Source organism: Furipterus horrens, unplaced genomic scaffold, assembly GCF_987537825.1.
Source record: "Furipterus horrens unplaced genomic scaffold, mFurHor1.1.pri manual_scaffold_3, whole genome shotgun sequence".
NCBI classification, from domain to species: Eukaryota; Metazoa; Chordata; class Mammalia; order Chiroptera; family Furipteridae; genus Furipterus; species Furipterus horrens.
Genome location: NW_028327173.1, coordinates 179,167,568 through 179,192,570, shown reverse-complemented (window position 1 = coordinate 179,192,570; position 25,003 = coordinate 179,167,568). Strand labels below are relative to the sequence as shown.

Genomic DNA, 25,003 nt, shown 5'->3' with positions numbered 1-25,003 from the left:
ACCTAAATGTAGATTCGGGTCTGGGAAGTACTGCCTCTGGGAACCCGGAAGGCTTCACTTTTCCAAGAGGGAGAGAGAACTCCTATGTAATAAATAGGCCATGCTACAACAAATGAAGTGGAAACTCTTCCTTCTACATGTCCCTGTGGTCCCCAAGGCATCCTCTGTCCTCATGCTGTATCTTGTCTCCTCAGGGGTCCCTCCACCATGGCTTTCTTTCCCAGACAGTGCCCAAATTCCTTCCTTTCTCTGTGTGCTAGTTCTTACCTTTCCTCATGAGAAACCTACCTATCCCCTGTCCTTTCTCTCAAGGCCTAGGTGTGTGTAATCTGATAAAGGATTTCAGAAGTAGGTCACCACCCACTGTTCTGCTCCTCCCATTGACATTTGTATTGTAACTGGGGGCCCCCTGAAGCTCTTGATTACTGGGCTTGGAAACCAACTTTATCAACCGAATTATACACATGATCCCACCTCTATCAACCTGAAACACTCACTCTCAAAAATGATGTCATTGAGGCAGACTGCCTTTGCTTCCTTGAGTTCTGTTTGGACATCCCCACAACTGGAGTGTCACTACAGTGACCAAAAACTCCGTGTGCCAGAATCCAAGGGCTTTGATATGCACAAACAGGCACTGCATTCTGGTATGTACATATTCATTCAACTCACAAATAGAGCTGGAGAAAAGGGGCAGCAAGAAACACACAAGCCCTCAGGGATTGAGCAGTAGGGTTTTTTTTTTTTTTACAGGGACTATGGCTTGCAAACAAAGGTTTTGGATAACAGTGGCATATTCCAAAAGAGGGAAGAGAGAATCTGGCAATCGTTTTAAGATGCCGCTTTAAAATGACACGTGGCCAGAATGTAAAGAATTGGTGGAGAGAGAGAGGTGAGTGAGCCATGGCGACAATTAGGTGATACTATGCTGAAAGCCTGGCATTTGTACTGCCATCGACTATGTCTTATCCAACAGGTTTCTTGGGTTTCTAAGAAATGTCTAGAATATGCCCCCAGTCAGTCAGGAACGCCCAGGAATAGCCCGAGTCCTCTGCACTCATTCCTACCCTGGGCCCTTTCCCCTGCTCCATGTCTCCTAAACCTCTCAGGCCCGGTCCGGTCCGCGATTGCGCCCTCTCAAAAGCTGTTCAAACGTCTCCAGGGCAGCAACTCTTGGGCCAAAGAGCCTAAGCGGTGGAGTCGAGCAGCACAGGCAGCCCCGGGGCCGCGCCGCGCTGATTCGCTGCCGCGGACACTGCGGCGCCCGCGCCGCGCCCGCCCCTCGCCGCGTGCCGGCTGGTGCAGCCTCAGTCAGTCTGCAGCCGCGCGGCCGCCGTGAGCCCAGCGCTGCAGCCCGAGCGCCCGCCCCGCGCCCCCGAGGACAGCAGCGGCGAGCCCCTAAAGCCCGCACGATGCAGGCCACTGCCGATTCCACCAAGATGGACTGTGTGTGGAGCAACTGGAAAAGTCAGGGTATTCTTTTTATTTCAGTAATGCATGCCTGCGGCTCACGGGAGCCCCGGGACCCGGACTCGGCCATTGTGCATCATTTCACCTGTGGGACCTATGCATGCGTTATCCCCAAGAGCTTTCTGTTGGGGGGAGTAAACTTGTGCCAAAAATCAAAATGGGTGGTGTTTGATGTTTTTTCTTTTTCCTTTTTTATTTTTTTTTTAACATTTCACCGTCACCTTTTGTTTTCCTGTAATGCTAGTGTTTTAATAACGCATCATTTGCCTCCTCCAGGAGGGATTTTGGCATCTGTTGATCAGTCAATACTTAATCCCTCTTCATCCCCGGAGTTAAATTGCTTTCTTATTGTTCCATGCGTTCCACTGTATTTTATTTTTACAGAAAGGTTGCAGTCTCCTGGTAGAACCATTAATTGAGTGGGCTCTAGTGCATCCTTTTAAGAGGGACACACCCATTTCCAGGTTGTTATTTGTGGTCACACAAAGGAGACGGAAATGCAGACTAGCTCTCCAAATCCTGAAGATATGATGGCGTAGCCAATATTAGAATGGTTCACTAGGAAATATTTCGGGTGTTTTTTTTTTTTTTTTCTTTCTTTCTGTCATTGGGTAACTTGTAACTACATTAATAATGGATACTGTGGGACAAGTCGAGGGAAATAAAAGCACTGCTGTTCGCCTTCTGGTATAACAGTTTTATTTTGAAACAGTCCATATTAGCACTGGGTGTGGCCACCCTCCAGCCTCGCTTGGTTTGCTTTTCAGCCATTTTTATTCAGCCTCATACTTCACACATCCATCTCTCCTTTGTTACATTAAGATGCTCTCCTTCGCCTTTCCCAGTTTGAGATTAGGAGGACACAGAGATAATCCGCAAGAATGAATTATGTGTAGACAGCTTGAGTGTTTGTAAGATGAAGTATCTTTTATTGTTTAACAAATATGGTTCTGAAGAAGGCGCATTTGACTTAACCTGCAGGGTTGCAGCATCCCTCAGGGGACCAAGAATACTCTGGAGCAGAAGCTGTCTTAAAAAAAAAAAAAAAAAAAAAAAAAAAACCTGGCAATTTCCCCCAATAATTTTATATCACAGAAAGAATAAAATACCTTTTCAACTTTAATGCCCTGTGGGATTTTTCTTTGGTTAATTTTTTTTAGTGGAAAAAAAGTAAACATGAACCTTAGGATTAAGACATTTGCTCTGCCTCTTATTTGTCATTTGGGTGGTAATGACATAAAATGCAATAGTCAAATACAAATTGTGTAGGTCTATTGGAAATACAACTGTCAAAAGTACATAAATGGACCTAATAAATTTAAAAGCCAAGACATAAAGAAATGTATGGCATTTCAAGAGTATAATTTTAGAGAATGATGACAATGATATGGAATAGCACATGTTTTGTACAGAACGCAGAATTTATACAAAATCCTTGATAACATTTCATTCTAGTTACATGTTTAGATTCATCCAGTTCATTTGATATACACATTTAACAACCAACTATAGCTTCATATAATATCAAGTTTAGTTGGACATAAAGACATAACAAAGTTGGTTTTTAGACTGTGATTATGGGTTTCTTCTATTCTTACCAAAAGTAAATGCCAAAAGGTGGCAGATTTTGTTTTATTTGTATAAACTATAAGACATTATTTCATTATAATCCTATGTGTTTTGGCTTAGTTGATCTCATGGAGGAGGGGGGCTTACCAATGCATGGATATTTATAATCACAAAATGCCACAAAATGTCATTACTTAACTGTTGAAGACAATAATTTTCATGTCCAATATACTGCTACTTGTGAAGATTAATGCAAAATCATTGAGGGCCTTTTACATGCAGTGACCTTTGGTAGTCTTCAGCACCATTGATTTTCTTTTGTCAAATGGCACAAAGCCATTATCTTGAAAATTGACTAATAAGTTGGTGGGTAGGTTTATAAGCATAAAAGAGAAATGGTAAGAAGTAAATATTCCCTTTTCTCCCCAGTTGACTTTTAATCTAAATTAAATCTACAATACAATTTTTGTTTAGGATTTTCAATGTATCTTCATTTTAGTTCCCTTATCAAAAACAGTTGCTGTTAACCCTGGCCACACATTAGTATCACCTAGAAAGCTTTAAAACACACACAAAGTATGCCTGTACCCTTAGAGGTTCTGAATCAATTGGGCGAAGCATCAGTATTTTTTAAAAACTCATCAAGTGCGTTTAGTACATAATCAGGATTGAAGCTATGGGTGTTTAATAATTCTTTTTTTACCCTTATCAGTGTGGCTGAGTTGGTTGGAGCATTGTTCCACAAACTGGAAGGTCGCAGTTTGATTCCCAGTCAGGGCACATACCTGGGTTGCAGGTTTGGTCCCATGTCGGGGTCTGTACAGGAGGCAACCAACCGACTGATGTTTCTCTTGCACATCGATGTTTCTCTCCCTCTGTTTCTCCCTCCCTTCCTCTTTCTCTAAACAGAAATAAAATACTTAAAAAATAATAATTCTTTTTTTTTTAACCCTTGCCCAAGGATATGCTTATTGATTTTAGAGAGAGGGGAAGGGAGGGAGAGAGGGAGAGAAACATCAGTTTGAGAGAAGCACATTGCCTCCCATGTGCCCAACCAGGGACCTAACCTGCAACCTAGGTATGTGCCCTAAGAGGGAATCAAACCCAAGACCTCTTGGTTTTATAGGCCTGTGCTCCAACTAACTGAGCCATAACGGCCAGGATGTGTTGAATAATTCTTAGCCCAATCCATAGGCCAGCAGAGCAAGGTCCAGTATGCAAATGATGAAATGTATATGATCTAGGAGCAGCTAAGAAGACAATTAAAAGAAGTCCATGTAACATTGCTGGTAACATTGTTGATAACATCCTCCAGAACTATTCAAAGGAGAAAGTTTTCATTGGAAAAGGGAATAAAGAAAGTAAGCTTCAGATTTCCTCCATATTATTACACCTAGCATGGAGAAATTGCAGCCCACTGTATATCACAATAAGACTCTACTGAAACCAATACAGTGTATCCTAAGAACTGTACTACATGTGCAAAAGAAACCCTATATTTATTTTACTAATATATAAGATTCCAGCTACAGACAAGAATGTTTAAAGAGAGAGATTAAAGTCCACAATATACTAAACTATACAGACTCTGCTTCTGATAGAAAAAATGCTACTAATACCCAATATTGGTTAATAAAGCAAAGCTCATCCTACTCCGTGAAAATGAAGCGACAATAAAACAATAAACTAATAAAGCACCTGTATACCAGGGTTGGCAAAAGTAGGTTTGCAGTTGCATGTGAAACAGTTTATTCTTATATTATTTATTAATTAGTGTAATATTTGTCTTCTTGTTGTTGTTATTATTTCATATCCTCACTTATGATTTATCTTTTAGGTAGTGATGGCTTGTAATTCAACCTACTTTTGCCCAGCCCTGTAATACAGTAATCTTAAAGATCACAACAATAGTAGTGTTTATTAGACACATTTACTGAGTGCTTTACTAGCATCATTGCGTTTAATCCTCACAAATTGTATGATATATAAACATGATGTGTAAGTTGTATTACTGTCCCATTTTACAGGTGATCAACTACGGCTTCTACCAAGGCACACAGCTAACAATGCCAGAGGCTGGAGTCAAGCCTCAGCAACTTGACCCCAGAGCCCCTCACTTCTCGCTCCTCTACCATCTGCCTCAGTGGGAGAGGGCTTTTTCCTCAATGGCTTTTCTGGAAGTATGAGTTATCTAGGTAATGGTGATTATGTAGCTTTAAGAACCCTTCACATTTACATAGTTTTCACTCATCAAACACCTCCTTATTTGAGCTTTTCAATTTCCCTTTGGACATCAAGAGGCTCAAAGAGGTTAAGTGACTTGCCCAAGGTTTTTTGATAAGTAACCATGAGTAGTGAAGAGGTGACTCTTAGCTTCAGATCTAGAACTCTTCCCATCGCAACACTCACCACCTCTCATACTAATGCTGGGTTACAGTGAGTGAACTCTCAGTTACCTCTTCCGAGACATTTTCACACAGGTTCTCTCTTTACAAGCAGCAGAATTTATCAGCAAGGCAGTGATTTTCACCAGTATGGGCCATTGAGGTCATCATCACCGTCATCATTAATTTGTCATCCTAAAATCACCATCATTATGTGCCAGTCACTGTCCTAAGCTCTTGTTACATACTCATATCTTATTTTAGTGAAGACAATGTTACAAACAAAAGCAGGCCAATATCACCTTTCATCAAAACTAGCATTTCATTTGTACACAATATTATTAAAGTACTATACAGATACTACAATACGACATCAAGAATTACATTCGCAAACTTCCTCTCTGCTGATTCTAATGGGATCCAATGGGAAAGCTGGCTTAGCAAGGGATCTGGGGATTATTTTTAATGAAAGAAAACTCTCATTATACAGATAATATACCAAATGTAGGTAGTTATTACTCTATTAAAAAATAAAGAAGTAAAATATTCTTTTTTACAATGTATTTTCATCTTCAAGAGAATCTTTATAAGGAAATGTTTCAAAGTTTTGGGAGAAAATATGCACTTTATTAAAATTTCCATTTGTACAAAGAAGTTCAAATGAAAGCCACAAATCACCAAAGCCCTACCGCCTACAGTTAATCAATGTTAGTATTTGCTGAATATTATCCAGTTTCTCTCTACCATATCAGATGAAGCTAGAGGGCCAGGTAGGCAACCAAAACAGCTTTCATAAAACAAGACTGTACGTATCTCAAAATGTATTTGAAATAATTAAATGGAAGAAATTGACACAGAAAGAATTGCTGAACTACAAGTGCATGTTTCTTTACAATATAAGCTATTCCTACCTAAAATTTTAAAAAAGACTAGGTAAACATCAGTAGGTTGGAATCATTTTTTAATTACATGTTTTACATTTAGACTGCAGCATCTTTTTTTAAAAAGAAGATCCACCATGCGTAAGAAAGAGTAACAAAATTTCTGATCTAAATCCATGTCTTAATATCTGTAATTTTTCTCAGATTTTCATGAATTAATAGTTTTTTAATTAAAAAAACAATATTCCTGATACTCTATGACTACAGCATTATGATTACTTGGTATTAATAGGGATTGTGGATGAAATCTTTCATCATAATCAGCAAGCTCTTTCTTCTTCATCAATTTTTAAAGTTCTCTCTCCCCTGTCCTGCCTCCATGCCTCCCTCACTCCCAGTTTCTTCTTATTCAAAATGATATGCTTTATTCAGTTATTTTTTATCTTTAGAATAGTTAACATATTTGAGAACAGAATCCGTAAAGTAATTGATATATTTTAAATTAGCTTATAATACGACTAAGTTCTAAAATCCACTGAATCTAGCCCTGACTGGTGTGGCTCAGTGGATTGAGTGCTGGCCTGCGAACTGAAGGATTGCTGATTTGATTCCTGTTGGGGCACATGCCTGGGTTGTGGGCCGGGTCCTTGGTTGGAGGCATGTGAGAGGCAATGGATCGATGTGTCTCTCACACATTGATGTTTCTCTCCCTCTTTCTGCCTCCCTTCCGCTCTCTCTAAAAATAAATAAATAAAATTTAAAAATAAAAATAAATAAAATCCACTCAATCTAGCAAATAAAAGCTAACATGATTAGATAGTTTTCAGAGCATCACCTTTCTTTTTGGAAATAATTATATGTTCATCACCACCACATTTCCCATCCTTCTCAACATGATCTCATCTAAGTCGTGTGCTTATTTGGTCATGTATTAATATTTACATTTTGTCGCCTTTCCAATTCTTACAAAAATATACACAAACAGTCAAGAAATGTGATTGCCTTATAATGAAGCTAACAATTTGAAAGCTAATAATTTTACATTAATAATTCTTTAAAAGCCATTTTCTGCCAAGGTGGACCATTAATAATAACTACATTAAAAACCTTGATAATTATAATTGTATTCCAAATCTATAGCATATATTTTGAATAAGATAACATTGTTAGGACTTTAGAACTTAGAAGTGTAGAATTCTGTTTCCTCCAAATATTGATATATTTGAGCTACCATATTTTTCGCTCCATAAGACGTACTTTTTTTCCCCCCAAAAGTGGGGGTAAATGTGTATGCATCTTATGGAGCAAATATAGTGACACAGACCATGATGTGTATTACCTGACCTGTCAGTGGTGGTGACAGCTGTTAGAAGAGGAAGTGGTGGGCCCACACAAAAACCCTGGGGACACTTAAATGTCCCACTTTACTGCTGAATCTCAGGGTGTCTGGTCAGTTGCCGTCCACCTCTGCCCATCACCTGGGACCTGGGTGAGTGCAGAGAGCTGCCTGACACTCCCAGCTACCACCACTGACCTGTCGAATCAGCTGAGGCTAATAACGGGTATGAGGCACAGTGCCAATTGCCAACTGTCTTTGACACTGGCTAGGGTCTCTGTCAGTAGAACCACCCCCAGTAACCAATCACTGTGTCTTAAGCTCTGCCAATCACGAGAGGCAGATGGGTGGAGCTGAAGTAACATGTTCTTGGCTGGCTACTGGTTCCGTTAGACACTACAGCTGTCTCGTCTACCTCCATAGTGTTTCTAGTGCACACCAGATTTCTGTGTGAGGAGGCCAGCAGTAACTGGGTGAGCAGCCACAAATGCTGAAGTTTGTAGTATATAAAGGGGGTTATGGTGGGGTCACTATTCTAGTAGTAATACAGGCACTGAGGGGACTAAGGGGTATCACTAGCCTTAACAGGCACTGGGGGTAGTCTGCCAGAACCTGTAACTAGGGTAGTTGATAGTCTCAGTGACTGTTACAACTAGTGATACCTCTTAACTCTCTCAATGCCTGTTATTAAAGGCCCCCATAAATTCTGACACTAGTGATGATGAGTTCTTGGGGTTCCCAGAAAACTAGAAGAGTACTTGAACCTTAAAGTCTCTCCTCATTTGTTAATGACAGTGATGATAGTTCTTAATACCTCTGTTGAATGTTCACTTTACATGGTTGAAATATTATTCTGTTATATTTTATTAAATATTTTAGTACACCATTTGGTTCAGAATATTTTTTTTCTTGTTTTCCTCCTCTAAACCTAAGTGCATCTTATGGTCAGTCAGATGCATCTTATAATGCAAAAAATGTGGTATATATTTAAGTTAAATCTGAGCAAAATTGTCTTACTATTTCACACAATCAAATCCTTAAATTCTTTTTATTTTCTTTACTGCAAAAGGAGGAAAGAAAATAATTCAAGCATTGCTTACAAGTTCTTTCCCCAAACTGGCATTCATTTTGAACAAATGAGAAGTACAATTATAATAGGATAGGATTTACAGAATTTATTGCACTTTCATTCATTTCACAATGGGCATGTTTCATATGCGGTCACATTGTCTGTCTTTTGTTCAGATACATTTTATCAAACTGTAGATCAAATCTAGTGGTAATAGGGGCCAGGACAGACATAATATTTTGTTGAACAGAAGTACAGAGAGAAACCATTCCTTATCCTTATCTTACATCGTTTTAGTTTAAGAAGTATTTTTGCCATTAGGGTCTTGGTCAAAATTTTAAATATTCTCATTTTTTATAAAGAACCAACAACTATCTACCTCCATGGCTCTTTTCCAGTACAATGATGGATTTTCAGGGCATGGCCAAGATTTAAGATTTTGCAGCTAATTATGACTGGTGACCACCGACCAGATGAACGGTTTGCATTTTGATACCACCAGAAAGCTTAAAGAAAGAAAAAGCACATGAGATACTCATTGTTCAATACCTTGCAAATCTTTCTGGTGCCTCCCTCAACGACTGTGTGCCCAAAGCCCGTTTTTCTCTCCATATGGCGATTTTGTACTTTGATGCCAGTTGCCCTGCAAGACTCCTCTAAAGGAGCCCATTTCCAGGAGTTTTAACAGGAGTTTTAGCAGGAGGAGCTGGCCATGCTGTCTTAAATGCTAGGCCCTGCTGTTTCATTTCCTGGCCAGGTCCACCCCATCACCTCACATCACCAGGACAACGGGCCTGAGCATCATTGTGTTACCTTTGCAGCAGGCAGACAGTGTGGTTCTAGTGCTTAAAACCAGCAAACAGAAACCATAAAATTCACAGAAACGTAAAAGCAGTTTTTGCATTCAGTCCAATCTGAAGGGCAGGCATTAAAGGAATATGTTTGCTTTTATCTTCAATGGAGGAAAAGTACTAGAGATGGTTGCTGGCTGTGTCTTTGATAATCAAATCCTTCATTTTTCGTTGTTCCACCAAAGCTCATGTAGACTAGATGATCATCTGTGTGGGTTAAATGCTGTGCCCTTTTATGGTCTACACAGAGCACCAGGCTTAATGTCTCTCCCCTTTCAAAACATCTACAGAATTATTAAAACATTTAGAAATAGTGTTGGCATTTTTCTCTTGACAGTATATTGACTGCATTAGGAGATGTAAAGGAAGGGCCTGGGAGATAGAACCACTACAGGTGTTTTATTAGCAAAAGTTCCTTACAGCAGTTGCCTCTCTGGGCTCAGGGGTGCCTGAATTACCATTTAAAGTTTTAATTTATGTAAGAGACTCTTCAAGACGAAGGAAGCTCATGAATTTGTTGACTAGAGAAGATATTATCTTGGAAGGTCTCTGTGTATGTTTAAAGTATTTTTGTATATTTATTTCTGTTGTGTTTCTCCAGTTTGATGGCACAGTGAGGGAGAGTTGAAGTGGGGAAAGTTACTGCTTCTTCTCGTTAACCTTTTGGGATGATATTTTGCTTGCCTCATGAAAATCAGAAATACTGCTTTGGACACTGGGTTATAAAAAGAACTAAGGTTTTCTAGCCTTCTGCTCCTTTTTAGAAGGTAGTCAATTATTATTGTCAATTATTGAAAGCTTACTAAAAAGTAAAAGTCTACAGCATGTCATTTTTCAATGATCCTTTTGTTGGAATGCTGATACTATCTACGAATAGGTTTTTTTCACTGGGCCTTTTAAAACATGGCATTAACTTTTCACAGCAAGTGATGCAGTTCTACCTGAAATATATTTTTGCCTTATAAATAAAATATAAATATCTGCACCACAGTCTTTTCACTTCATACATTTTTAATAAACTTCCTGAGTACTGCAGACACTATTGGATCATATTTTGAATATATTTAATATACATTCGACTTCAGCCCAAGATGGAAGTATAGGTAAACATGCTTCACCTCCTTGCACAACCATAGGAAGGAACACAACTAATCTCAAAACAAAAACAACCAGAACTACCAGAAAACCAAACTGTATAAATGTCTAACAACCAAGGTTTTAAAGAAGAAATATTCATCCAGATCATAGAATGGGTGAGACAGGGAGCCGGGATGGAGAGGATGTGGTGTGGCAATGGCAAGGTGACAGTGGCAAGGCAGAGGTGGTGGCAGGGAGAATGGGTGGTCCCACATTCACATTTGGTGGATAAAAGCTTGGACGGACACCTGGGGAGCTATCACAGCCCCAGGCCAGACTGCACAGCCCAGGGTTCCAGTGCCAGGAAGATAAAGCCTCATAGCTTCTGGCTGTGAAAATCAGTGGGGGTTGGGGCAGTGAAGAAACTGCATGTCTCTCAGGAGAGTCTGTTTACAGGGCCCCTGTAGGGGTGTTGCTGGAGGGAAGGGGGTTATTGGGCAGAGGGGGAAAAGGGGGAAAAGGGGAAAAAAATGGGACAACTGTAATAGCATAATCAATAAGATATACTTAAAAAAGAAAGAAATGTATAGAATATAGAGAAGCAAAAATAAGAACATAAAATTTACATATAATCTTACAAAAAAATAGTTTTACATACCAAAAAATTGTGGACTGCATCAAAGGGCTTATTTCTAGAAAATTTTATTTCCATTTTGCTATTAATTAGAACTTTGGATCACTGCTGTTTTTCTTTTGTGTACTTGTTCGGATTATGTAAATGTAGGTAGCACTGATTTCAGTATTTCAAATCTGCCAAACCTGCCAGTTCACCCTTGACTTAAATTAGTAGTAAGTCAGCCCCAGGTGAGCTGCAGTGTGTGCCCCTACTTGTGATTTGGGGACTAAGATGAGATCACCAAGCTCAGGCCATTTATCAGATTGATAGGACACACTGCTCTCTCATTTCAAAGCCAAATGTTTTTTGGCAAAGTAACTTGTAATTTTTATAATGGGCAAAACAATACAGTAATATACCTCTGCTGGTGAGCATGCTTAGTGAATGTGTCCTCAGGTGTGTAACCTCTCATCTGACCTGTCTACATTAGGAGCATATTGAAAGAAGGGAAAAGTTGTCTATACTTTGTCATATCCAAGGATTACTTGGGATAATTTATTGCAGTTACAGAATTATTTATGTATTATTCAAATATTCATTTTTCTGGATTGGGTACTATAAAGCTTCCTACACAAGCTTACATCACTCTAAGCAAAATTAAAATGTGAAAAGTTGGCATTTACACAGCAGTTTGGGAACACAGAAGTTCTCTTCTCTGATCACACTTCAACACTTCCTACCCTTCCCAGTGAATCATCAGAGCTTCCGGCCATTTCCCGGCACTCTGACCACAGACAGCCAATTGCCACTCTCATAGCGCATCCGCTCAGTGGTCTTCACTGCCTGTAATTCCCAGCCTGAGCCCAGGGTGTTCATCTGAATCTGTCCTCTGATCTTTGACTCCTCTGACCATGCTCCTTGTGCCAGTTCACAGCCCTGGGTGAGCCTGACCATCTACTGCCCCGACACCCAACCTCAAGGCCTATTGACTGGATCCACTAGAGCTTGCCTCGAACAAAACCCTCTTTACTTTCTGGCAGTCCTTTTATCCACTTCTTTTTGAATTGTTGCTGTATTCTACATTAGTGCTGTCCAAATAACAGGACACATAAGTAATTTAAAATCTTCTAGTAATGACATTAAAAAAGGAAATAGGTAAAATTAACTTGATAATATATTTTATTTACTCCAACATATCCTTAGGATTATCCTTTCAACAACAACAAAAAATCAATATAGAAAGCATTAATGAGATACTTTCTGTCCTTTTTCTGGACTAAGTCTGAAATCTGACATGCAGTTCCCACTTGCAGCACATCTCAAAGGGGACTAGCCACAGGTCAAGGGCTGAATGCACCTGTGGCTCATCACTGCTGTATTGAACACCGCAGGTCTCAACTTTTCCTAGTCTCTTCAAGTCCTACCCCATCCGCCTCGGGCTCAGGAAGACCTCAGGACTCATTTTCCAGGGAAGATTTGAGTAAATCTACTCCCAGCCACTTTCTGTTACTCTCTTTCCGCCTCAACACATGTCTGTGGCCACAGCCCTCCCTTTCCACTAACACTTCCAGCTTTTGCTCAACCTTGAGGTTAACTTGTTGCTATCACTCCTCAAACTACCATTCTGTTTACCATCTTTATTACTTCAACTTCCTACCACCTACTCAACCACAATTTCATCCCTTAGTCTCTGCTCTCTTGGAGGCTTTCTCCACTCTCATGACTTCGATGATCATTTCCAGCCAAATGTAAAGAGTCAGCTCTTTTTACTAAATTTCAGTCCTGCGTTTCCAATGGCCTACCATACATATTTATCTGAATATCACTGGAATATGATATTACTGGCATTTAACTCCCGGCTACTGTAACAAGCCCTAGGGAACAAACCATTTAATCTCCAGGCTTTAAGAAGATTAAGAGGTATTGTGTGTGATTGTCAGCCTCATCTCATCCCCAATCAGTCTCTACCCCAGGCTATATCAGAATGCCCTCTTCTGATGTCATCACGGCAAAACTGTAAGTTTAAACCAAGTGTCTGCTTTTCCCCAAACCAGTTCACCCTCAAAGTTTCTATTTTTGTCGGTGATATTAATCACTCAGTCACCCAGCTCTGAAAGGTTGCTTTCACCCTTAATTCCCTCTTCCTCCTTTCTCCTACAGCTGATTAACCAGCATTCTTGTCGACTAATCCCTCATAATATTTTCCCTTACCCACCCCATCTCCTTAAGAAGTTGTTCGCCACATTCACAAACCATCCCACGTCCACTGACATCAATCTGAGCACTATCTCTTCCTTGAAATCAACTTTTACCACCTCTGACAACACAAGATATACTGGCACGGATACAGCATTTTTAAAAATAAATATCCAATCTTCCTAGCTAGATTCTTAAAGCAGGAACAAAATTTTATGATCTCTTCATTCCTGTGCTTACTAAACAAATGATCAATGATTATTTACTGCTGATAATAAGTCATTTTCACTTAAAGAAAAATTTTAAATATCTAGTTCTGGGAGCAGACTTAAACATAAGCAGGTTGCCCAGAATAATTTTTGCATACTTTTGGAGACATTTAACATACAGCCATACAATGTGAGAGAGGCAAGTGTTTTGTTTTGGAAAACACCTCAAACAAGTTTTGACCTGGCTTCTCGAGTTAACTAGTTGGTAGACAAGTTTTTTAACTTGTAACTTCCTCATTTATTATATAGTAGCCCCCCTTTATCTGTGGGGGATACGTTCCAAGACCCCCGTGGATGCCTGAAACCTTGAATAGTACTGAACTCTATGTGTAGTGTGTTTTTTCCTATACATTCATACATTTATAAATTAGGCACAATAAGATATTAACAGTAACATAATAAAATATCTCAATTATAATAATATACTGTTATAAAGTTATGTGAATGCCTTGGGGGCTATGATGAAGTAAAATAAGGGTTACTGAACACAAGCACTTTAACACCACCACAGTCTGTCTGATAATGCAGATACTACTAAGTGGCTAACAGGTGGGGAGCGTGTGCAGCGTGGATGAGCTGGACAAAGGGATGATTCACATCCTGGGAAGGACGAAGCACAAGAGAGCAAGATTTCATCATGCTACTCAGAACAGCATGCATTTTAAACTTTATGAGTTTTTATTTATGAAATTTTTCCTTTAACTTTTTTGGACCAGAGTAGACCACATAAAGCAAAACTGTGGATAAGGGGAGACTACTGTATACCTGTCTTAATGGCGTTTATTGTAAGGTTTAAATGAGGTACTATCTGAATGTGTTTTGAACATTTCAGGATCTATGTAAATAGATAATTATGTCATCAGGTGCCCCGAATCAACACCCCATTGATGTTCTAAGATAAATCCTTTGTTAACCTCCCAATTAGAAACCTCCAGCAATCTTAGCAAGTTGATTGAACGACCTGTTGTTTCATGATTCTATACCAAAATGCATGCTACTGAGTTAACAGTTAACGCTCTCGGCTCAGTTTTTTTTCAAGTAAAGCCTGGACCTGGTGCTGCTGTTCTAGAGCTGTTTAAACAGGAGCCAGAGATTCAGAAAACTTTTCTAAAGGATAGCACTTTTTATTGAATTTATTGGGGTGACTTTGGTTTACAAAACCATACAGGTTTCAAGTGTCCAACTCAACAAAACATCATCTGCGCGCTGCATTGTGCGCCCATCGCACAAAGTCTCTTTCCGTCCCCATTTATCCACCCTTTGCTCACCTCCACCTACTATTTATAATGGGTGCTAAGCAATTTGTTAAGTGGAGACTCACTTGAAAATAGCACATTCTATCTCCTCTTTGCCTGAAAACTTCTTGCAAGGTCTCCCATGCCCCGTGACATTTCAGAGGTCGGTTCAGCGTACCTAGCCTTAGGAGTACTCCCTTTAGACAAATCAAGTTCTAATGTACAGTTCACTCTTGAATAATGCAGGGATTATGGATGCCAACCCTGGAGCAATTGAGAATCTGAGTATTAACTACAGTGGGCCCTCTGCCTCCACTGATGCCTAAATGTGGATTGAAAATAACAGCTGACCCTTAAACAACACAGGTTTGAAGTGCTTGGGTCCACTTTGACTCAGAGCAGCAAGCAGTGCTTTTCCTTTGCTCCTGAAAACCTGTTTGTAGAACTGACCCCACTCAAAAGAGAAAAATAAATCTTTGTTTCACTCCAGAATGTATTTATGATTCTCTCCTCTACTTCTTACATTGTGAAAGTGTTATAGAAAAAAACGGAGCAAGTTTTTGCCCGAGGGAACGGTTGACTATAGTAACCGTGCTAAGTTGATGTCATTGGTGGACCAGGTCGTGGAGGTGGGTGGGGAGCAGGAGCGGATGGATGACAGATGAGCTCAAATGTCAGTTCTCTCTCTGGCTTCAGATTGCTGGGGTATCCACAGTCTGTTATAACAGAGCCTTCCTACCTTTAAACCTGATTTACTCACCAGCCTGAGGTAAGTCTGCTGTCTAGGGTTAATTCTTTGCTCCGCAACATTCCTTATGTCCCCTCTACAGCGTCAGACTTTCACTGGGTTAGAGGACCTTCCTTGTCAGCTAGTTACACACTTGTGTACGATGGGAGCTGCTTCCTGCTCTCCTGTACCTGATCACCTTCATTTTCCTTTGAGCATTTCATTTAGCTTTGAGCTAATTCTGTAAACCAGATGCCTCTAGGTACCTGCACATAAAGCTGGCAGTGTGAGCAACTACCACTTTCATTTGGTTGTGAGATGGAAATTTTGTGTCTTGTTTTCTCTTTTTGAAAATTGATTAATGTTCTATTTAAAAAAAAAAACAGTTATGGCAACAACATGGATGGAATTTGAGGGCATTATGCTAAGTGAAATAAGTAAGATAGAGAAAGACAAATACTGTATCATCTCACTTGTATATCAAATCTGAAAAATCCAAACTCACATAGAAACAGAGAGTGACGTGGTGGTTACCAAGGGTTGGGGGCGAGGGAAGTGGGGAGAGGTTAGTCAAAGGACACAAACTTGCAGTGAGAAGATCAGATCAGGAGAGGTAATGCAGGGATAGTAATTGTAGTCAACAATAGTGTCCTATATGCTTCAAAGGTGCTAAGAGACTAGATCTTAAATGTTTTCACCACAAGAAAAACTATAATTATGTGACGTAGTAGAGGTGTTAGCCAACACTGTGGTGGTAATCACATTACAGTGTACAAATACATCGAATCAACACGTTGTACACATTAAACTTATACAATGTTATATGTTAATTATATCTCAATCAAAAAATTTATTACTTGCCTAATTGGAGAAAAATTTCCATGCATTCTTTAGCAAGGCTTCTGTGCATTTTTAATAATCTGGTGACTGCAATATTCAAAATACTTCCATTTTGTACCACATTTGAAGCACCATGGCTTTATTCTTTCAAATTTATTTTTTTTCCAAGTTGAAAGAGGGAAATAACTGAATGATAGATGTGATGTAGATTTTAAAGTTTGTATTCCAGATTCTTAAGTCACAAAATTTAAGTGAACAAATGATATACAAAATGGTTTGATCCAAATGTCCGCTCCTGGGCTTGTGGAGACAGCCACTAACCCTTCGGGTCTGGAGGCTGGCCAGGTATTTGCTCAGGTGCTTCTGGCCTCGGCTGGGACCTGCCAGCCGCCGCTGCGCTCCCGAAGGTGCTGCCTCCCGGAACCTGTCTGTGCACTGCGGCTGCTCCTTTGCAGCAGCAGAAACATTTGTATGACTGAGGTACACATCCACAGGCCACCAGGGAGACATGAAATTGTCAGCAGGGCATCAAGATACACACAATCAATGCCACCCAAAAGAACAGAACTGGTTCTTCACAGAGTCTTCTGTTTTTTCAGTTTTGTTTCAAGGTCATGCATAGCCCAAGGAAATACGTTAGTAGAGATATGGTTGCTGGAGATTCAACAGCTTTTTCTTATCTGTGAATTTATGAACTATCGTCTGGGATGGAAAAGATACTTCCAAAGCCAAATGAAATGACAGGAAGCGCCCCGAAGGCTGCTGTGAGCCTCGGCCCCAGAGGCCCTGCCGGTGCTAAGCGGCCTGTGCTCTGTGTCTCCTTCCCACAGCTATTGACCTGCTGTACTGGCGGGACATCAAGCAGACGGGGATAGTGTTTGGGAGCTGCCTGCTGCTGCTCTTCTCCCTGACCCAGTTCAGCGTCGTGAGCGTCGTAGCCTACCTGGCCCTCGCCGCGCTCTCAGCCACCATCAGTTTCCGCATCTACAAGTCTGTTTTGCAAGCTGTGCAGAAAACCGACGAGGGCCACCCTTTCAAGTGAGTGCCCCAGCCAGTCTCGCCGCTGCCCAGCCTCGCACGGGGGCGCTTTCCCTCTGCCTCTGTTTCCCTCCCCTACACTTTGGGTCATGTTTCTCTGAGACCTAACAGGCCTTGAAGAGTCTCCTTTAACACCCTGGCTTTTGATATCTGGTATTTCTAGTGAATTCCTAAAACAAATTCAATTATCTCTATTCTAACATTTATTGCTCTATTGATTTTTATATTTAAATTACTACCAAGTAAATACATAATATTTACATTTAATAAAAGTTTACATGTGATATTAATATTTAATTATTGCTAACAGTAATCACAGCTCATGATACGTAGACAATGTTTTGTAATTTAAAAAGTGTTTCAACAGTTAATCCTCCCAATCCTGTGAAGAAGGCAGAACATGATGATCCTTATTTACAGGTAGAAAAACTGAGGGTCTAAGAAGCAAAGTGGCTCATCCAAGGCCACTTGGCCAGTAAATGGCACAGAGCAAGGACCAGGGTGTTTGAATTTTTATTTCTATGCTCTCTCTGGAAGTTTAATACCAAACGGCCAATTTTCTGAGTGGTGCAAGGTTCATGAACAGTCTTACAATGTTTCCTCGTCTGCATTTGTATACTGGGGAAATCTGACTGGAATGAATATTGAAGAGGAGCACATTTTTTAAGGCAATATATTTAGAGAATATAGGAAATGTAGCAGAGGGAGGAATTAGCACTGCCAGCTGCATGCCACCCACCTGCACCCCAATTTATCTCCTGATTCCAGATTGTGAGTTTAGGCACTTTCAGCACCGACTGCCAGAGTCACCCCCCACCTGGGGCTGGTCCCAGAGTGCTGGCCCCACTGCAGGGGTCCTCACTTCCTGTAGCCAAGGGACAGTTCTGCCTCCTAGATGAGAGTGGTTTCTCAGCCAGCCCCCAGAATTCACTTGGAGGCCTCAGTGCCCCCTGGCCCACCCTCACCAGTCAGTCGAATCAAGGCCTCAGTGTACCAGGCTCTCAAAAGGGGCAAAGGTGACTGTGTTGGGGGCCTGCTGACAAAAGGGGAAAGGCTATGTATCTGACATCCCTTCCCAGCATCTGGTTCCTGGCTTCGGGGTCAAACCCAGTTAGAGTCTGAGCACTCTTGCCCTTGAGATATATTTTGGTCTCCTTCTAATGCAAAGTTAAGGGGTCTTTGGGGCTATAACTTAGCTACACAAGTTCCCACCCCAAAGGTGGGAAGAGTGTAGCGGAATGCCGTGTGACCAGAGACCACATTTAGAGTCCTGCCCTGCTCTGGCCTCTGCTGTCGGCTTCTCCCATTCGTTGGCCCCCAAGACAGTCAAGTTACAGGCAGAACTTACCTTCCATTTGGTTTATTTCTTCCAATACCCAGTATAGGACCAAGAGTCTAACTACAGTTTGCTCAACTACTTTTTCTTCCTTTAGACCACTTTAAAACATAGAACTTTCCTTTGGCTGAATTGTTTTTATCAGTATATATACATATATATATATATATATATATATGTATATATATCTGACTCAGAGTACGTTTTGAATCAAAACATACTCTCTAGACAAATCAATATTTTTCTATTTTTTTCTAAATGGGAGAAAACCCATAATATTTCAATGTAAACTCCCCAAAACTCAAGCCATCCTCTTTCCATCCCAATTCCCAAAGTTAGGTAAGTACTATAAGAACTCTAGGGATATCCTCTAGGCAGACAACATGGCACTGTCTCAGAGCAGAGGGAGAGGGGAGAGGAGGAGGAGGGACCTCTGTGAGGAACATTGCCAAACAGGAGGAGGGACTATTTCCGTATATCTGAGGAGCCTGGTTTATGTACCCAAGAGTTAAATTTATCAATTTGAACAAATGAAAAATACAGTAACAAAAAATACCTTTCTTTTTCTTTCTTTTTTTAAAATTTATCTTTATATGATTTTTAATTGATTTTATTGGGGAGAGATTGGTTAACAAAATTATATAGGTTTCAGGTGTACAATTCTACAACACATCATCTGTATATTGTATTGTGTGTTCACCAACTGAAGTCAAGTCTCCTTCCGTCACCATTTATCTTCCCTTTATTCTCTTCTACTTCCTCTTACCCCCTTTTCCCTCTTTAATCACCATAATGCTGTCTGTGTCTATGAGTTTTTTGGTTTTTTTGCTGTCAGTCTGTTTTCTGTATTTATGTGTCTGTTTCTATTTTTGTTTGTGTATACTTTCATTTATATGTGGAATCTAATGAACAAAATTAAGAAATACAGATACCTCTCTTAATAGAACCAGTGAGCACTTTAATATGTCCCAGCTCACTTGAGTTTTCAGAGCTCTCTAGATAAAATCTTGGGAGAACTTTCCAGAATTTAAATATGAAATCTTAAGAGTTTTAGATGACAAGTAATAATTGGCAGCTAGGATTTTCAGATATTTCAGCTATTTAGAAACATAATTCATGCCTACTAAACCAAGAAGAAATGAGGACTTTCACAATTACCTGGAGGGCCAGGGATATCTAGAAAATTCAGCAAATAAGCTCATTTGAACAGTTGCTCTGAATCACCAGCTCACACTACCATGCTGTCTTTGGGAAACAGAAGCAGTCGCAGCACCCACCAGGCACCAGGATTCTCACGTTCTGCAGTGCACTGGGGTTGGTGGCCTGCAGCCCACGGGCTGGCTCTCACCCCCAGGGTGAGCGGGGCTCACGCTCAAAGTGAAGGAAGGACAACGTAGCTGTTTGTGGCTCCCTCTGATGGAGCGCTCTGTGGGGACGGTTTGTTGACAGGGCCTACTTGGAGCTCGAGATCACCCTTTCTCAGGAGCAGATTCAGAAGTACACGGACTGCCTGCAGTTCTACGTGAACAACACGCTTAAAGAACTGAGGAGACTCTTCCTTGTCCAGGACCTGGTGGATTCCTTAAAAGTACGATTGCTTATGCTGTTCTCTGACAGTCTTGAGTTTTGTTTTTTTCTAAAGGTATAATATCATAAAACAAAACCCACATAATGGAGAATAAAATACAAGTGGTAATTACATTCTAGTCACAAAACTTCCAGGTGTACAGTACCATGGAGCTCATCCAGTCTAAGCTCCTCACTTTACGGTTGTTGGAACTGTGGATCAGAAAGGCTGTCATTTGCCCGAGTTTGCCCAGTGAGTCACTGGCAGAGCCGGGATCCAACCCAAGTTACACAGCTTCTAGTTCTGTCCTTTTAATAACATACCAGTCAACTTCTCCTTGCCATTTTCAATTCCTCTGCTGGTTTCTTAAGATTAACTAAAAAACAAAAATATAGTGAATGTGATTCTAGAGGAAAATCTAGAGGAATGTGAAACACATGGGCTTTCCCAGTGAAAGAAACTCTAGAGTCTCCTAATAGTAAGGTGGCCAAGTGGTCTTACACAGTATGGGCTGTGAGGCTGAGCCCCCGAGGCAGAGGCCCTTAGCACCTGAGCGTTATTCCTGGTGCAGTCATCGAGCTCACCTCATTTCTTTGGATGAACTGTTTGACCACCTGACCACCCTGTGGCTTATATGTAAAATCACTGTCAGTCATGATTGGGCAGGACCTGGCCAGACTGTTGTGACTTCCCTGTGCTCCCAGAGCACTTTGTATGCACTGGGCAGGAATCTTGTACCACGGACTGCCCAGTAACTGTTTGATGAAGGGCAGGTAGAAAAGGGAGTGATGTGGCCTTGACCCTTGAGATGCTTCCCTGGACTCTTACCAAGTAATGACTGTCGAGAGATACCAGGGGGAAGATGATTACTTACCGCAGGGCTCCTAAGGTGACATTTCTGTTTGTAGTTCTAATGTAAATACTTTGGGCTAGAGCTGGGGTCAGCACCCCTTCCTTGTAAAGAGCCATATAGTAAATAGTTTAAGCTTTCTGGGCCACACAATCTCTGTTGCCATTGTAGCAGGAAAGCAGCCAAAGACAATATGTAAAGGAATGGCTGTGCTGTGTGCCATTAAAATTTTGTGAATGCATGAAATTGAATTTCATATTATTTTCACATATCACAAAATGTTATTCTCTTTTGATTTTATTAGACCATTTAAATATATAAAATCCATTTTTCACTCATGGATCCACACAAAAGCAGGCTAAGGGCGGTAGATTGGCAGTAGTTGCTGACCCCTGCCCTAGATTATTATTTCATTGAAGCCTTGGATCTTATAACAAAGAGATTCAAAGGGTTCTGAGAAAAGGAAAGACAGGATCCTCTTTTAGTATTTCTGCAACAATGTTTAAATACTCTTATATTTCCTGTTGAAATCATGATGTATTTTGCCCCAAATTCTAATCTAAAAAGAAGTCAATGAAATGAGATTCTTATCTGTCACGGTTTGAGAAGTTGTGACAGTCATTTCATTTTTCAGTTTGCAGTGCTGATGTGGCTCCTGACTTACGTTGGCGCTCTCTTCAATGGCCTGACCCTGCTTCTCATGGGTAAGGACAGGACGGCCGAGAGTGTTACGTCCTCCCTCGCACACTCCCTGAGCATAGCCTTCCCAGGCTGTGAGTGCTTAGCTTGTGTTGATAGTCCTGGGAACAAATGCCACATCTCCCTGCATGCGGAGTATAATATAGAGTACACATTCATAATGGATTCCTTAGGCTGGAGTTTTTTCTTTAACCACAACTGTTAGGGCTTTTTTTTTTTTTTTTTTAATTCTAATATATATGTATTTACAATGGCCATTATGACAGAAATCCATTTTCACCTTGGGAGGGCACAGTGTACCTTCATTCGAGGGATAATGACTTAATGTCTGTAAAGGGCTCAGCACCCCTTGTTTTCCCTTGGAACTGCCCTGTCACCATTTATCTAGAATGCTGGCTATTATAAATGCTATAATAATATCACATGACTGTATAAACATATACCTATAAGCTTATTGATACTGGTAACTCTCAGAATCTTAATACTCATTTGTTTTTTATCCCAGCTGTGGTTTCAATGTTTACTCTACCTGTAGTGTATGTGAAGCACCAGGTAAGTTCTATGTGATGTCAAACATTCACGTTACATTTTTTCTCATGAACTTCGGATGTGTTCATGATTTCTTCCTTGTTCCAGGCACAGATTGACCAATATCTGGGACTTGTGAGGACTCACATAAATGCTGTCGTGGCAAAGTAAGTTGTATACTGCAATTTATAAAAAGGAGAGACTTTTAAGCAGGCATGTAAGTGGATGAGGTAGGGGTAATAAAAGGATAACAAAATGATAGGTTGATTTATGATCATTGATTCACTTACTTGAGTCATACACATGCTCTCCCCAGTGATATTATTTCAGAAAATAAATATAAATTTTAAGATTCTCAATTAAACAAAACTTTCCCCGGTTTGTTTCAGGCATCATCATAAGTGAGGTTTTTTTTGTTTTGTTTTTTATTTTGTTTTATGCAACCAAGTCACATTTTTTTTTAGTTTTATTTTTCAATTACAGTTTACATTCTGTACTATTTTGTATTAGTTTCAGGTGTACTGCAAGTGGTTAGACAATCATATACTTTACAAAGTGATCCTGCTGATACTGTTTCAGCTACTTACCTGGTATTGTACATAGTTGTTATGATATTAATGACTGTGTTCCCTAGGCTGTACTTAACATCCCTGTGACTGTTCTGTTACTACCAGTCGGTATGTCTTAGTCCCTTCTGCTTTTTCACGCAGTCCCCCAAAACCCCTCCCCTCTGGCAATTGATAATCATAGATACATAGGACAGACTGATGGTGGTCACAGGGGGGAGGGGTTGGGAGGCTGGGTGAAAAGGATGAAGAGACTAAGAAGTGCAGATTGGTAGCTACAGAACAGTCACAGGGATGTAAAGCACAGCACAGGGAATATAGTCAGTAATATTGTAATAACTACATACAGTGCTGGGTAGAGATTGGAAATCCTGGGGTGGGGAGAATACTTTGTAAAGTATATGATTGTCTAACCACTATGCTGTACACCCGAAACTAATACAATATTGATGTCGGCTGTAATTGAAAAATAAAATTTAAACAAATCAATTCAAAAATAAAAGAAGAAATGTGTTTATGGACACTCATGCATAAAATTATATTTTTTGAAATATTAAGCAATTTGATCACTTAATATAATTAGCAAAAACACATAGTAATACCATAAATAATTTCATTAATAATACTTGTGATTTATTACCTTTTGATACTGTCTTTTTAGGATTCAGGCTAAAATCCCAGGCGCTAAAAGGCACGCTGAGTAAGCTGATCTACCGGGACTGGACGTGAACAGGAATGTCTGGAGTGGTAACAGTTCTGTTCTTACATGTCATGGCAAATCGATTATCCCCTCCCTCCCCCAGTACCATAATCTTAGGGACAAACTTTAATAACAGCTGTTTTTAGGCTGTTCCTGTCCTCGTAGGGTATTGAGTCACTTGTGTCAAGCACTAAAGTATAGAGAAAACTTTCTTAGATGTGGTTTTTAACTTGCTGTTGCTAAAAAAAAGTGCATGATGGTGAGAACCCAAGTTATCTCTCCTTCTGTGGTCTCCTTCTCCTCTCTGCAACGCTTTGTCGCTTCTAATGTTCCCTGTGGCCAGGCCTTTCCTGCAGAGCGCATTGACGCCAGTAGTGGAAATCGCTTTTATGTTCTTGGGTTGCTGGTTGGATTAATCTTTAATAACAATATGTAGAATTGTAGACTGATGTTTTAGTGTTTTTCCAATACACATAGTGTAGAAATAAAGAGTCGCCTGTATACTTATGGTAATCAGTTTTGTATAACTTAAAATAATTAAATAAATGAATAAATTGAAAACAAACTGTACTTTTGTTGTGTGGGACTGATGGGCTGATTTACATGTATGGTCACTAAAAAGTACCAGCATGTTAACTTTATTACAATTTGTATTTCTCTGTAGTTCCTAATGAACTTAATTATGGACTCTGGATATTTGCACTTATGTACTTGATACTGAATGCATAAATAAATGTTACTAAATGTAAAAACGTCTCCCTCTCTTCTGTTGTCTTACCAGAAAATGCAAAAGTTGTAAGAGATGAAATCTCCTGAGGACATGCTGGGAAGGCTGAGACCAAGTGCTCACTTTACTTTTGTCTCCCAGCACCATATGGTCCAACCCCAACTTGGTATATGGCTGTTTTGGGCTATTAATAAAAATCCACTGAAGAGCAGTAAAACTGGCAAATACTCTTCATACTAGACTATGGTGTTGACGCAGATATTTTAAATAGATTTTAAAAAAAACTTGAAAGTGATATAAATCCTTCTACAAACTTCTTATAATAATATGTCACACAACACTGGCATGAAACAATTATAATTGCTAGGAACTCTTTTGATACTTATTGAGCACCCACTGTATGCCAAACAATGAGAATAAAGCTGTGAATAAGAGAGACTATAGTTCCTGCCATCACTGAAATAAGTCTTCT

General features: G+C 40.1%; 1 protein-coding gene across 2 annotated transcripts in view; it reads left to right on the top strand.

Moving 5' to 3' along the window:
* RTN1 (reticulon 1) overlaps positions 1 to 24,556 on the top strand; it is a 174,186-nt gene extending 149,630 nt beyond the window's left edge. Inside the window, exons 1-7 of one of the 2 annotated variants that reach the window (XM_090270946.1) lie at positions 1,292 to 1,473; positions 17,351 to 17,558; positions 20,344 to 20,482; positions 21,946 to 22,015; positions 22,516 to 22,562; positions 22,647 to 22,705; positions 23,766 to 24,556. In XM_090270946.1, coding sequence (XP_090127072.1) covers positions 1,413 to 1,473; positions 17,351 to 17,558; positions 20,344 to 20,482; positions 21,946 to 22,015; positions 22,516 to 22,562; positions 22,647 to 22,705; positions 23,766 to 23,808 — 627 coding nt within the window. In that variant the 5' untranslated portion in view covers positions 1,292 to 1,412 and the 3' untranslated portion in view covers positions 23,809 to 24,556. Of the gene's footprint in view, positions 1 to 1,291; positions 1,474 to 17,350; positions 17,559 to 20,343; positions 20,483 to 21,945; positions 22,016 to 22,515; positions 22,563 to 22,646; positions 22,706 to 23,765 lie in introns of those variants that run through there. The other variant, XM_090270945.1, reaches the window with a different exon arrangement.
* Positions 24,557 to 25,003: the final 447 nt, after the last annotated feature.